We start from the raw sequence: 14,838 nt of genomic DNA, 5'->3' as shown, positions 1-14,838 counted from the left end.
TGAGAAAACTCACTAATTTATAAAGAGCTTAATAAAAAATATTACATGGTCATTTCAAAAGTTGCAAAATGCACTGAAATTCATGAGCTACATATATAGACTATTATAATCACTGCAAATGAAATAATTTTTCATTATACTCATAACTTCCTCTACGAGGACATAGCATACTGTAGTCATCTGAAAGTATAGAATGTTACAACATTTCATTACTAGGTATCTATCAACCATTTTCTTTGAACTGGTTGTATTAGTTAATTTTTTTATGCTGCTCTCACCCACGAAAAGTTATTATTAGGATCTGACCTACATGGAGTCAGACACTCATCCTGAGAGGTACACACTATTGCACACAGTGCTCATCCAGCTAAGCCTTCAACTGATTCGAATGTGTCTACATTCACAACACAGTCAGACAATGCATTCCACTCTCCAAGCAACAAACCTGCTCCTCACTGTTCTGCTCACACCCTCCTTTTATAGTTTCCTGTAAAAAGCAATGGCCTCTTGTTCTGCCCCCCCCCCCCCTCCCATTCTATGAAAAATCTCTTCCATATCAACCAGATAACCCCTGACTAACGTATGTTTCTATCATATCCATCGCCTCTTTCTCGTATTCAGGCTTTGCAATTTACATTCTCTCAATCCATCCATGTATTCCACATTCCAAAGACCACCTTTGTGAATCTTCTCTGGACCCTTTCTAACATATCCTCATCCCCATGGAAACCCAGCAACCTAAATCTGTGCACAATAATCCACGAGGCCTGATCAAGGCCTTATATGATGACATCAAAGAAATTGTGATATTTCTTTATTTCTGCATGTCAGGGTCCTCTGCATCATTGCCATTATCTGATGTGATGTCTTCATAACTTATGCAATGTGGCCCCTGAATTTCAGGTCCTTGTCCACTACCACTGCCAAGTCTCTCATCTCCTCTGTCTCCTTTAAAGTTTCTCCACCAAGTGTATACTTTGCATTCCATCATTGCTTACCAAATTTCAAAACCTTACACTTTGCAACATTGAACTGATTCTACTTACTGCACATTCATGAAATCTATTCATGTTCTCCTGTAAGGCCACATCTGCTTGCTCTCCCCAATTCTGCATCATCTGCAAACAGTTGCATATCACTATTTAACCCATCCCAATATCATCCCAATATTATCTCTTTCAGGATGCTGCATCCAAATATAAAACTTTCTGATACCATATTTAAAAGCCAGTCACTGATCCAATTCAGAAGTCTGTTATCTAATCTCATCGGTTTCAATTTATTTAACAGCTTGTCATGTGGCAGTCTATCAAAAGACTATTAGCAAACCTATAATACATTTTGTACTGGGATGAGCTAAGGATTTTTTTTCTTCTATTTTTTTTTATCAATTTTATATATCATAAAACTTTTTTGAGCCACTTCCAGCCTCTAATATGTGGAATGGCGGTCTCACACCAGGCAATGAAATTTATATCCTATCTAAAAAAACAATCACAAATACCCATGCCCATGGCAGGATTTGTGTTCAAATCCTGCCATACAGAAATTCCATATAAATTGGCTATTGAAGGATAAGAGGATGAACCTCATGGCAGTCCTATCTAGTTGTTTGCATACTTTTCCTTTCCATGAAAAATATGGCTTGTTTCCATAAAATGGGCTCTGGCAAACACAGCAAGTATCAATGCAAAAGAATATCTTTTCAGTTTTTTAGTTGGAGGATATGCCAACTAGACTCACCAAATGATAGATGACCTTCATTGCCCAGCGAAATACCAGATAATCTCATAACTAACACCAGTTCATCCTACCATTACATATTCCACCAGGTTGTCTGGAGAGGGACTCCAAGTATTGGTATGTGGAAGGCACTGTCAAGGACACATTATAACATAAGTATAAGCACTCTGTATAGATATCATATCCAAGAGTATCTCTTCATATTGTATATCCCATTCTCTCCTTCCAAAATGTCCACAATGCCAAATGACTCTCCTTTTCCAACACCATTGATGAACCTGGACAAAAATCTCTGCAGTTGTACTCAGACATTGTTCTCCAGATTAACACCTGTCCTGTATCATCTCTATAATCTATACTCATCTGGCACTTATCCCAACACATCAAAGCAATCATATATCAAGCCTATTTCAAACTACTGACCAATCACCACCACTTCAATACCCTCCAAAATAATAGATAAAGTCATTAACACGTTCATTGCGAAGCTGAAAATTGGAATTTCGTGTGGTGGCCAAATTTTTTTTATTTTTTTATTTAGTTAGCGATGTCCACGCGATAACGCGTGATCGGCCGCAATGTGAGGACTCGAACCACGCGATATCGCGTGGTTGGGAATGAACATGTTAATGGTCAACTTCTCCACTACTTAGAGGTTTACCAATATTCTGTCACTTCACATTAAATAGAAACCCTTAAGCTTATTAAGGCACACTTCTCCCCTCTGACTTTATGAATTACACAGTCCAACACAATTTTTGCTGACTTTTATATGAGACTTGTTTTTTACTAATTTGGGAGCGCTGATTTCAAATATCAAACTCATTTTTCTCTATCACGTCAGGTTTTTTCTCTATGGCATTTTCTTTTTGCTAATTTGTAAGTTTTTGATAGTTTTAAGGAGGCAGTATTATTTAGAGGATCAAAAAATTCGATTTTTTAATATTATTTTCTGAAAGTATGTACTTTTAAAAATCTGTTCCTAACTTTTTATCAAGAAATTCGAAAAATTCCCGAAGATATAGCCTATTATTCAAAGCGGTGCGCAGATCAGAATCGGAGCACTCACCGCTCTCGCTTGTTAGTAAACGAATAAATAAATGAGTAAACGTTTATTTATTCGTTTACGTTAGTAATATTAAACGAATATTACTAACGTAATATTAAAAACGAGTAAACTTCCTAATAGTCAATTTCTATAAAGGAATTTCACTAAAACCAAGTACTCAGTACAGTTACACATAAAGCACCAGTTTGACTATGATATGTAGGTGATGCGTTTGTCCATCTGTTCTGATGTGTAGACACATTGGATACATTTTTGGCCCATTTAAACAGCCAACATTAAAAATACACTTCACCAGAGATAAAGAAACTAATAAGTGTCTTGCCTACCTAGACAGACTAGTGACAACTATCAAATGGTTTCATCCTTCTTTTATAGAAACCCACACATACAGGAAGGTATATCTACATAAAAAATCTCACTACAATACTTTCTTGGAGTACGGCATTCTCAAAACACTTAAATGACAGACGGCTATTTGTATGAATGACACAGATCTGAAAACTGAATTTAGGTACCTTGCAACATGTTTTGAAACAATGGCTACAATCTCTATCTTCTCTCCTATAGTAAACATAAAACTCCATCTCCATGTTCAAGGTACATCTGAAAAGATAAATTTCTCTATAGACATAATCTCCATGCTACCTCCAAAAGTACACATTCATCTAGCTACTTCAATCTATTCTCCTAATGATCAAATTCATCCTCTTGCACATTCTGGAGCATACAAAGCACCCTGTGCTTGCAGCTTAGCCTATTTTGGACAGACTGGAAGATAAGTTAATATCTAGCTTGAAGAACACAAACTTTCTCTACAGATGATCTGCTGTGCAGGTCATGAAAAGTAAAAACTGACAGAACGTGCTCTGGATATTCCTTCACATGATTAAATGGAAGAAGAAGACAACTGTGCTATACACAAAGGTTGCTACAGGTCTAAGAGACTATTTTTAGAATCAGCATCAGCTATGAAGTTCCCCTAACTTCAACAAGCATGGCTGTATTAATTTGCTCAAGATTTTGGACATTCGTTCATTCTGATACCATATTTGCCATAAATTTCTTTAGCTTTGCTGTTATATGGCCATAGAGGATGCCTTATTAGGACTAGTTCATTTTTAGTTACAAGTTGAAGTATTTCAAGAACATTCTAATTAAGCTATGTGTTTACCAGTGTTGTGATTTGATCTGATGATGCTGGTTAGAAAAGTAGTGAAATAGCACTGGAAAAGGATTAAAAATAGTATTTAATTCTTCCAATATTTCAACTTGATTACAGAGACATTGTCAGGGAATACAATATAAGTCATAATACACACACACACAAAAGCAACATAAAACTAAGTCAAACATGGATGAAACTAAGTGGGGCAACCTCTATGGATACCTATCTATGACCAAAGATGTAAACTGGGTTTCAAATTATTAGTGTTTCCAATATTCTGGAAGCATAACCATATTTATTTAAATTACCGTATTTGCCGGCATATAAGACACACTTTTTTTCTTTAAGAATAGGTCTGAAAAACAGGGTGCGTCTTATATGCCGATACTCATTTTTTTATTATTTTCATTTCTGGAAATTTTCTCTGTTCCGAGTTAGCGATTTCTTTATTGCTTCCTTGTGGTATGTGTGAGAGCATTCCAGTTACATAGAGCAGTGTCTCTCAAACTTCAGACATCTGCGTTCATATGATTGGTGCGGTATTAACAAAAGATCGTGCTACTAAATGACAAAGACAAGCCGACAGTTGAGTTGAAATGCTAATTCTCTTCAACCGAATTCCTTATATAATATCAGAAACACATTCACTATATATTTCTTCGTTTTAACACATTCACTCAAACAAAACCATATGTGCATTGGCAACATATGGTTTTGCTTGAGTCATACAGCATTTTCTGTGGGAGACATGCAATTCATTAGTTAGTGCCTTTTTTATCCCAGTTGTCTCTAATTGCGCTGTTTGTTGAGAAACATATTGCACAGCCGGCAGATGTCTCTGTACCTTATTCAGTGATACAATAGGAATGTTTTACGATCTCGAATTTCACGGATACATTGAATTTTATTCTATGCGTTAATGATGCATAGCCGAAAATTACCACGGATCCCCTGAAGACCTTTCATGTACCCACGGGAGTACGCGTACTACACTTTGAGAAACACTGATTTTAGAGTGGATGCGCATGCACTGCCATCGACGATCACAGCTGTGTCCTGTTCGTTTAAACTTTCCAATTGTTGTCGCAGTTGTGAACGGTGATAAATTTCTGCCGTTAAATTTTCTCTAAATTTCTTGGCAAATTATGGATGAAAAACATCAGCATTGTTACAATATTGCATACAAACTACGTGTGATTGCGTATGCTAAAGAACATGGAGACAGCAGAGAGGCATACCCCAACTGAGAAAATTATAAGAACTTGGCGGAATCAGGAAGAGGATTTAAAAAAAGCAACTCGCAGTAAACATAACCTACAAAGTGGAAGTGTAAAATGACCATAACTTGAGGCAGAACTGAATACTTGGATTTCAGACCACAGAAAAGCGGGACTTTCAGTGTCTACAAAAATGATTATTCATCAAGCGAAAGCGATAGCCACTAACAGAGGGATCGCCAACTTTACTGGATCAACATCATGGTGTTCAAGATTCATGAAGAGAAACCAGCTATGTATGCGAACTAAAACAAAAATATCACAAAAGATGCCAGCTGAATATGAAGAATATGATTGAATTTCATCGATTCGTCATTAACGCAAGGAAAAGAGAAAATTTTGAACTTGCGCAAATAGGAAACATGGATGAGGTTCTGCTGACTTTTGATGTGCCCTCAAACAAAACTGTAGATTCCAAGGGCACTAAAAGTGTTACTATTAAAACTTCGGGGCATGAAAAAACTCAATACATGGTTATTTTATCCTGCTGTGCTGATGGAACAAAATTGCTGCCACTATTGATTTTTAAAAGGAAGACGCTACCCAAAGAAAAACTGCTTAAAGGAGTGTTTGTACATGTTCACACAAAAGGCTGGATGGATGGAGGAGGAATGAAGTTATGGATAGATAAAATTTGGTCTAGGCGCCCTGGGGGATTGTTGAAGAAGCCTGCCATGCTATTATGGGATCAGTTTCATCCTCACAAAACAGAAGCTGTTAAAACTAAACTCAAGGAATTGAAAACTCAGTAATTCCAGGAGGTCTAACTAGTAAGCTTCAACATTTAGATGTCTGTATTAATAAACCATTTAAGGGATTTATGAAGGAGAAGTGGAACAGCTGGGTGCAGTCTTCAGATTTTGAGGTTACGTCATCAGGAAGAAGCCTAGCATTTCACAAGTTTGTGAGTGGGTCAAAGCTTCATGGGATGCTGTGAAAACTGAGACAGTGGTTAAATCGTTTAAGAAGTGTGGAATTAGTAATGCACTGGATGGTACAGAGGACAATTTGTTGTATGAGGACTCAGATTCTGATTCAGAAGAGGTTTCAAGTGGCTCTTCATTTAGCTCTGGAGATGAATTTCTGGGTTTTGACGATTAAAAGGTGAGTACTCTTTCCTAGTTAGATTAGGTATTTGTTGAAACTAAACCTATTTATTACTTTATATTTGAAATACTGTAAATTCATTATAATATTCAGTGATAAAGTTTTTTTCCTAAAAAATGTGTACAAAAAAGGAGGTGCATCCTATATGCCGGTGCACCTTATACGCCGGCAAATACGGTAATCTGATTTTTAAGAGTGGCAGCAGATTCTAAAAATAGTCTCTCTTTTAAATTTACTGCAATAGTGCAGATTGTTCCCTTTCCAAATAATTCTATGAACTGTATCCAAAGCATGGTCTACAAGCCCGATTAATCATAGTTATTACTGCAAATGCATTTATGTTCTTCCATTCGAATGGTAGCTGATCTTCCTGTCTGTCCATAGTTTGCACTTGTCTGTTATAGGCCCTTCTGTCTTTCATGTATGGGTGAAATATATATATACGTGGGTGGTCTGAAAAGTTCTCAGCCTAACAATGAAAAAACAAATTTATAATTTCAAAATTATTTTTATTTTTCAACATAATCTCCCTTAAGACTGATACGTTCATTCTAATCATGCTCCCGCACGATTATCCCATCCCTGTAGCAGTTCTCAGTAAGATCCGCAAAATACCTGTCTACAGCTGCAATCACCTCTTGATTCGAAGAAAAATGCTGACCAGTGAGGAAGAGTTTTAGTTTTGGGAAGAGACAGAAGTCACAGGGAGCCAAATCTGGGGAATGTATGGGAGAAATATATAAATACGTGGGTGGTCTGAAAAGTTCTCAGCCTAAAAATGAAAAAACGAATTTATAATTTCAAAATTATTTTTATTTTTCAACATAATCTCCCTTAAGACTAATACATTTATTCCAATCATGTTCCAGCACCATCATCTCATCCCTGTAGTGGTTCTCAGTAAGATCTGCAAAATACCCCTCTACAGCTGTAATCACCTCTTGATTCAAAGAAAAATGCTGACCAGCAAGGAAGAGTTTTAGTTTTGGGAAGAGATAGAAGAAGTAGGGAGCCAAATCTGGGGAATAGGATGGATATTTCGACAATTCATAGTGCAGATCCCTTAATTTTTCCATTGCCAAAACAACTTTGTGGGCAGGAGCACTGTCCTGATGAAAGATGATTTTTTTTCCCTTCTGCAAACTGGGTCTTTTCTCATGAATGTCTGGTTAAAAGATTGGAATAATATTTCCTGGTTATTGTTTTACCCTTTTCAAGATAATAAACAAAATGCCTTTAGCATCCCAAAACACCAGTGCCATGACCTTGTCTTCTTTGGCACTGAACAACCAGCTTCTGCCCACAGTTTTGACTGCTGTTTGGATTCTGGTGTGTACTGGTGAATGTAAGTCTCATCCACAGTAATAAATTGATTACCAAAATCAGTTTTATTCTTGTTAAAATGTTCCAAGCACTGTTCAAGAGATTTTCATGCGAGTGTAATTTTGATCTATATAGCACCCATCTTGCGCAAAGCTTTTTCCTTTGCAATTCTTCATGCAAAATGTATCCTACACATTCTTTTGAAATGCCTATATTCTCAGCAATTTCACGCAATTTGACTCGCCAGTCATCCAATACCATATTGTGCACTTGATCAATGATTTCTGGTGTTGTTACACTTTTTGGACATCCTTCATGTGGATCATCTTCAAGGCTGGTACGGCTATATTTAAACTTGGCAGCTCATTTCTTAATTGTCAATAATGAAGGAGAAGAGTGCCCATAAACTTTTATGAACTTCGAATGAATTTCTTTTGGCGTTAAACCTTCTTTTACAAATAATTTTATAATTGCACTATACTCAATTTTATCCATTTCAAGAGATACAAACAACACTTTTGCTTCAGACAGCTGTATAAAACAAACTACTTGATAGAATGACTTGCAATTTCACATCAATGCTTATGACAGATGTACCAACTTAGAAAAAAAAAAACTTGCCAATAAGTGTTGCCATCTATGGTCGAGGCCGAGAACTTTTCAGACTATCCTCGTAAATTATGATCACTTCTTATTTCAAATTCTCTATATACTGTTGCAACCTGGATAAGCATGAGATATCACTATCAACAATAACAATCAATGACACTTTCCTTATTTTCTTGTGTCTCCTCTCCATTTGGATTTATTCACATCTTCATGTTCAAACATGGTTTTAGTAATGACCAACCTATGTCCTTAACAGAAATCCAGCAGGTACTTTTACCATTATTATCCACCTTATTTTCCAAATTTTCCCAAAATATTTTTATTTTCCCAAAATATTTCTGGTATTAATTTCCTACTCTACTATTTATATCTATAGAGGGCTATATTTTCCATTACTCGTGTCAGTTACCTCCTCTAATGAAGTGATAAATTCCTCTACTTCTTCCTAAGTAAGACCTTCTGTGGGATCATAGACACAAATAATCTCATTGTCCAATTCTCCATTGTGATGTTTGTCCACATCACCATATTTTAAATAATAGTCAGTCCTCAACTTTAGGTGATGATCCCTTTAATACGTTCACTGAATACTACCTCATTCAGACAGCAATATTTAAGAAATGCTTTATCTCAAGTATTGCTGTTACAAAGGGTGATAAAATCTTCAGACGTTTTGGAAGGAATATAATATCTTGTATCCTTTCTTTAGTATTGCACAGTGACCAACATTCATTTTAGAAATTATGGACTTCACAACCGTGTTATAAATAACTATTTTAATTTCCCAACGTTTCAGCCTTCATATTGAGGTCATCATCTGGAGTATATACAAATATACAAGGACAAGCTGAGTTACATTTCACATAGTATGCTAAAGAGACAATGATTTGATCAATGGTTTTCTACCGGCATGACCTCTAGTGAAAATATAATATACATAAAAAACCCCATAAAATTAATTAATTATTTAGAAACTACATCAAAGCTAAATTCTATTTAAGATAACATAAGAGAAACATTCTTTCATATAGATAGTTTTCTTACAATAATAATGATGTCCTAGTTGTCATGTTAAACAAGGACATCATTATTACTGTAGAATGATTTCGTTACACTCAACTTTTCGTCCCGTGCCCTCTAGTACTGTTCTGAATTTAAAGACATATTCACATCAAAAATACAACCTTTAAACCACTTACAGGTCATATGAAAATTAGCATACTATGGCAGTATGCTAATTTTCAGAAATTACCTACACTGATTACAATTTTTTCATTACAGTATTCAAAGAATCAACAGTAAAGTTAAAAAAAAAAAAATATATATATATATATATATAACAAGATATGATAATACATCAGAAGCTAGTTGTGATGTATATAAATTACCCCTTTCATCAAAATATATCCAAATATAAAGTATCCCTTTCATCAAAAACCATGCAAGCAGATCTCTGATTCCACATATCACATTACTAGTCATCACAATATGTTATGCATAAAACTGGCAACATTGTTGGTACCACTAACTTCAAGATGGAAGAGATCAGATCTTCATCATCTTATTTTTCCACCGTGCATTATTCAGGTAGAGATCCTGAATAGTCAAACTCCAGAATGGAGATAACACTTGACAGGACAAGATTACTGATACCATTACCATTTTCTTGCTTCAAAACCCAGTGAATGTGATATCAGTTTTTTTTTTTTTTTGTTGTTGTTGTTTGTTTGTTTGTTTTTTAAATTTCACTCTCCTGAAGAAGTGCTATAATGCACACAAAACTAGTAGAGATTAAAATATTCCTCAATAAAGTCTCTGTGTAACATTTATACTAGATAAACTTTCAATTTGTTTCCCACATCTATAGAAATTTCTTAAGCAACAATAATAATAACTCTCAGGAGGATAGAATAAGCAATGTTGGTACTGATCATTCTGTAAGAAAATAGCAGATATGGTTTGAAACAAAGCTTTTGCCAATTGTGTCCTATGCTTCTTAGAAAGAATACAATATAACAAGTATATCATCAATTTCCTGATATGTACACTCAAGAGATATACAGGATCTTATGACAGTACTACATAATTAGGTTTGCATTATTACTAATCTCTTGTCAATAATCCAAATTAGTCTTTCACTTGCCAGATCTTATATTTCTGTTGTCTAGGGCACTTCTGACTGCATCAATCCATCTAGATTCTGGTCATCCTCTGAATCTTTTTCCTATCATCTTGGCACCAAATACCTGTTTTGCTAACAAAACATTTTTCTCTAAGTTGACAACGTTTAACTAGAATGTGCAAATAAATTTAGAGACAAAAAACCTTCTAAAAAGAAAAGTTTGAATATAAACTGACTTATGCATAATTAAGTATAAGAAAAAAACAAATTGTCATTGATTTAATATGAAAGCAGTAGACAGTAATTTACTGTCAGTGACTTTGTACACTAATAGTAATGTTCAGGTAGGCTCATGTTTAAATAACACTATACCTTAATGCTTCTGGAAATGGAAGAGCCCATGACATATCAGCGATGCTTGCCACAAAGATGATAAAACTAATAACTTATAAAAATGTCATCACTAAATTCATATTCAAATTTCATTTATCATTTATACAAAAATCATGGTAAGATGACAAATGATTTTACTTTAACTCTCCTATATTCACAACTCAAATTGCTACATACACAAACTACCATATCTCTACAGTGAAGAATTCTATTAAAGTCAACAATGGCAGGGGAGATTCATGTTCTTAAAAGACTACAGAACACTTGTTGCAGAGGCAGCCATAAAGGCTCTAGTTATTCTATAGAATGCTAAACTTTTGAAAACAACTGTTAGATAAAAGTACCCCCTGATTAAAAGTACCCTTCAGGGGATTCTTTTATCCTAACAGTTGTTTTCAAAAGTTTAGCATTCAATAGGATAACTAAAGCCTTTATGGCTGCCTCTGCAACAAGTGTTCTGTAGCCTTTTAAGAACATGAATCTCAAGAGACTCTATAATGGATGATTTTACTATATATTAACAGTTTGTCTTTAATGGAAAAAAAAATTAAATGTACCGAGTTCAGATCTTATTTAACTCTTTGTTTCTTATTTTATGTGACTCCGACGAGTAAGTCTCAAATGTTGCGCACTCCATACTACATTAGTATCATGGATGAGCAAAATTTTTTTGTTGTTCTTTATTTTCATTTTTTTACATAATGCTCTAGAAACCAAATCTGGAACTTTTTCAAATCACTTCAGACCTCCATAAACATGATGGTGGTCTCACAATGCGTAGTGATGTTCTTCTCTCACCTATAGACATTGACATTTGCAAACATCCATAGTGGGATTCAAAATCAACTGGTTGGAGAGTGGAGATGCTATCAACACAGCCAACAGGTTGGCATGTGCATTTCTTTTCACTAGGAATATTTTCTATTAATTAGAAATATAATGGCAAACTGTTACATTTCCAGTTGATAAAATATTTTAAGACGATATAATTTTACTGCAAAAGTTTAGGACATTAAATTATACTGCTTCTTATATATACTGTTAGGAACAAAGCAAAACATTTCCTGAACATAACATTCTGCAAAATTATATATCACTTATAAATTATTTTAATAATTTTGGATATTAATAGATTGAAAGGAAAGTATTTTTTAAAACAGTTTCTGATAATGGTTATTCTCCAAGGGCAAAAAATCAAGAAAATTTTCTTTTTTTTCCCCTAAATATTTTACCTCTGTTTCTGACTCACTGCTTGGCTGAGCTGGGCCAGTTCCTTGCATGGGCAACATTGGCATTCCCATCTTTGCCATTCGAGATATAATTCTTGCTTTTTCAGTTTTGGGACTCTAATTAATATATTATTATTTTAATGAAATATCATACTGAAGCTTTACTAAAATGTTTCTGTTTCAAGCAAATAAAAAAGCAAACTAATTTACATACTGTGAAATGTTACAAGTTCCTTTCTAATTTAAGAATGTCCAAAATCAAAACAATTTCTATAAAAAAAATGAACAATATATTATATTATTATTATTATTCAGGCCTCCAAGGAGTCAAAAGACTCATCGAGGGAGGTCCTTCCTAAGACATAAAGTCTGTCAAGACTCACTGAGGGGAGGTCCCCCCCCCTGAGAAACACAAAGTCTATCATACCACTCTTTAAACTCACTGACCGTTCTCGCTCCCACCACTCCATCAGGCAATGCATTCCACGGCTCAACCACCCTCCACACAAAGAAACCACTCCTTACCCTCTTGCTCACAGTTTCCTTTCGTAACTTCCAGGGATGGCCTCTTGTCATCACTCCTTCCCGCTGATCAACCAAGCGAAAGAACTCCCCAGTGTCAACCCTGTAACCACCTCTCAACAGTTTAAAAGTCTCAATCATATCACCTCTCCTTCTTCTATCCACCAAACTCTGCAGTCCACATTCTCTCAGCCGATCCTCATAACTATCCTTGTACAGTCCTGAAACCATCTTTGTCATCCGTCTTTGTATCCTTTCCACAGTTAATTTATCCCCTTCAAATCCTGGGGACCAAATCTGAGAACAATAGTCCAAGTGTGGTCTGATCAGAGACTTATACAACGGAATGATAACCCTCTTATCTCTGCAGGTCAGTGTCCTTCTCATAATAGCAGCAATCCTCTGTGTTACCTTCACCACCTTTGCAATATGTCCCCTAAACTTCAGGTTTCTATCAATCATCAACCCCAGATCTCTTGTCTCCCCTACTTCCTCCAGTATAACTCCTCCCATAGAGTATGCAGCATCCCATCGATGTTTCCCAAACCTCAAGACCTTACATTTTGCTGCATTAAACTGACACCCCCATTCATTTGCCCATCTATCTAGCTTATTTAAATCCTCTTGCAGGGCTACCACATCTGCACTATTACTAATAATCCTTCCCAGCTTCGCATGATCTGCAAACAACCGAATATCCCCCTGCAATCCACTGGCTATGTCATTGATATAAAGGTTAAACAATATAGGTCCTAGTACTGAGCCCTGTGGGACCCCACTTGTAACCCTCTGCCTCCTGGAAACTGCTCCACCATACACAACTCTCTGATACCTATCAGAGAGCCAATCCTGAATCCAGTTGACCAATCTGACTTCCAGACCCATGTGCTGCAACTTAAATATCAGCTTATCATGTGGCACCCTGTCAAATGCCTTCGCCAAGTCTAAGAAAATTGCAGTATATGCCTTTCCCTCATCTAATGTTCTTGTAACTTTATTATAAAAGGCTAACATATTGCTAAAACAAGAGCGTCCTTTCACAAATCCATGTTGATTCTCACAGATAACATTACCCTCATCTGCCCAATGCTGTACACGGTCCCTCACTACTTTCTCCAAGATCTTAACAACTACTGATGATACACAGACTGGCCTATAATTAGACACTTCCAGTCTGTTACCACCCTTATGCAATGGCACTATCTTACCTTCCTTCCATTCCCTGGGCACCTTTGCCAAAGCCAGACTTTCATTGAAAAGCCACGTTAAAGGTACTGTCAATTCCCTAGCACATTCTCTCAAAACTCGTGGCGAAATACCATCCAGTCCCACAGCTTTACTGACATCCAGAGTACTCAGTATCTGAAACACACTCTCCTCCTGTACCTCCAGACCTCGTACCAGTCCTATCCCTCTAGCATTAAAACTGACTCCTCTAGGATGAAATACTCCAATAAAGTGTTCATTGAACAATTCCACTATGTCCTCTGCATCAGTCACTCTATTCCCATTTTTATCCCACAATATCATTCTTCCACAGTCATTTCTCCTCCTACTGGCCACATAGCTAAAAAATTCCCTAGGATTTTCTTTGGATCTTAGGGCCAATCTCCTCTCATATTCCAGTTTCGCTTTCCTTACCACACTAGTCACTCTTCTGGCCTGTGTCTTATATTCCTCATGCATCTCTTCACCTATCTCCTTATATCTCTTCCATAGCCTCTTTTTCGCATGCAATTCCTGTTTAATATTGTTTGTCATCCACTTTACTCCAAATTGCGTCCTCTTCTTCACTCGTGGTATACAATATACCATTGCTGATAACAAATATTCTTTCACAATTTCCCACGCACTGGTGATATCCCGGCCTTCCAATTCCTCCCTCCATGAAACTTCCCGAAGTTGACGTCTAAGACTATTATAATCACCTGCCTTATAATTCCACATAAGTTCCCGTCTCTTTGATACTCCTGCATGTCTATTCATTTTCCAAGTCAACACCATATGGTCACTCTCTCCAACTGGTGGGAGAGACGTCAACTCAGTTATTATCAACTCTTCTGATGCTATAACCAAATCCAAAATTTTTGAACCTCTTGTTCCCTCTGTTACATGTTGCCTAAGACATTTGTCCCACAAGAATTCTAGAAATTCCATTCCCCTATTGCTACATGCATCTTCCTCTCTCCAATTTATACTACTGAAGTTAAAATCTCCCATAACAATCATTCTTCTTGTATGTAGAAAGTATTTTACCTTGGGTATAATAAATGTTAAAG

The 14,838-nt window shown here is 36.1% G+C and overlaps 1 protein-coding gene across 9 annotated transcripts in view; it reads right to left on the bottom strand.

The window, feature by feature from the left end:
• LOC150092408 (FK506-binding protein 15-like) overlaps positions 1–14,838 on the bottom strand; it is a 398,069-nt gene that overhangs the window by 229,142 nt on the left and 154,089 nt on the right. For all 9 annotated transcript variants that reach the window (XM_090415127.1, XM_090415130.1, XM_090415126.1 and 6 more), the window contains one exon: positions 12,041–12,154. In XM_090415127.1, the coding sequence (XP_090271253.1) occupies positions 12,041–12,154 (114 nt within the window). The remainder of the gene's footprint in view (positions 1–12,040; positions 12,155–14,838) is intronic.

This window comes from Typopeltis vanoorti, chromosome 26 (assembly GCF_054136105.1).
Source record: "Typopeltis vanoorti isolate ZY-2024b chromosome 26, IOZ_Tvanoo_1.0, whole genome shotgun sequence".
NCBI classification, from domain to species: Eukaryota; Metazoa; Arthropoda; class Arachnida; order Uropygi; family Thelyphonidae; genus Typopeltis; species Typopeltis vanoorti.
Note: the sequence above shows the minus strand (reverse complement) of the source record. Positions and strands in the feature narration are given on the sequence as shown.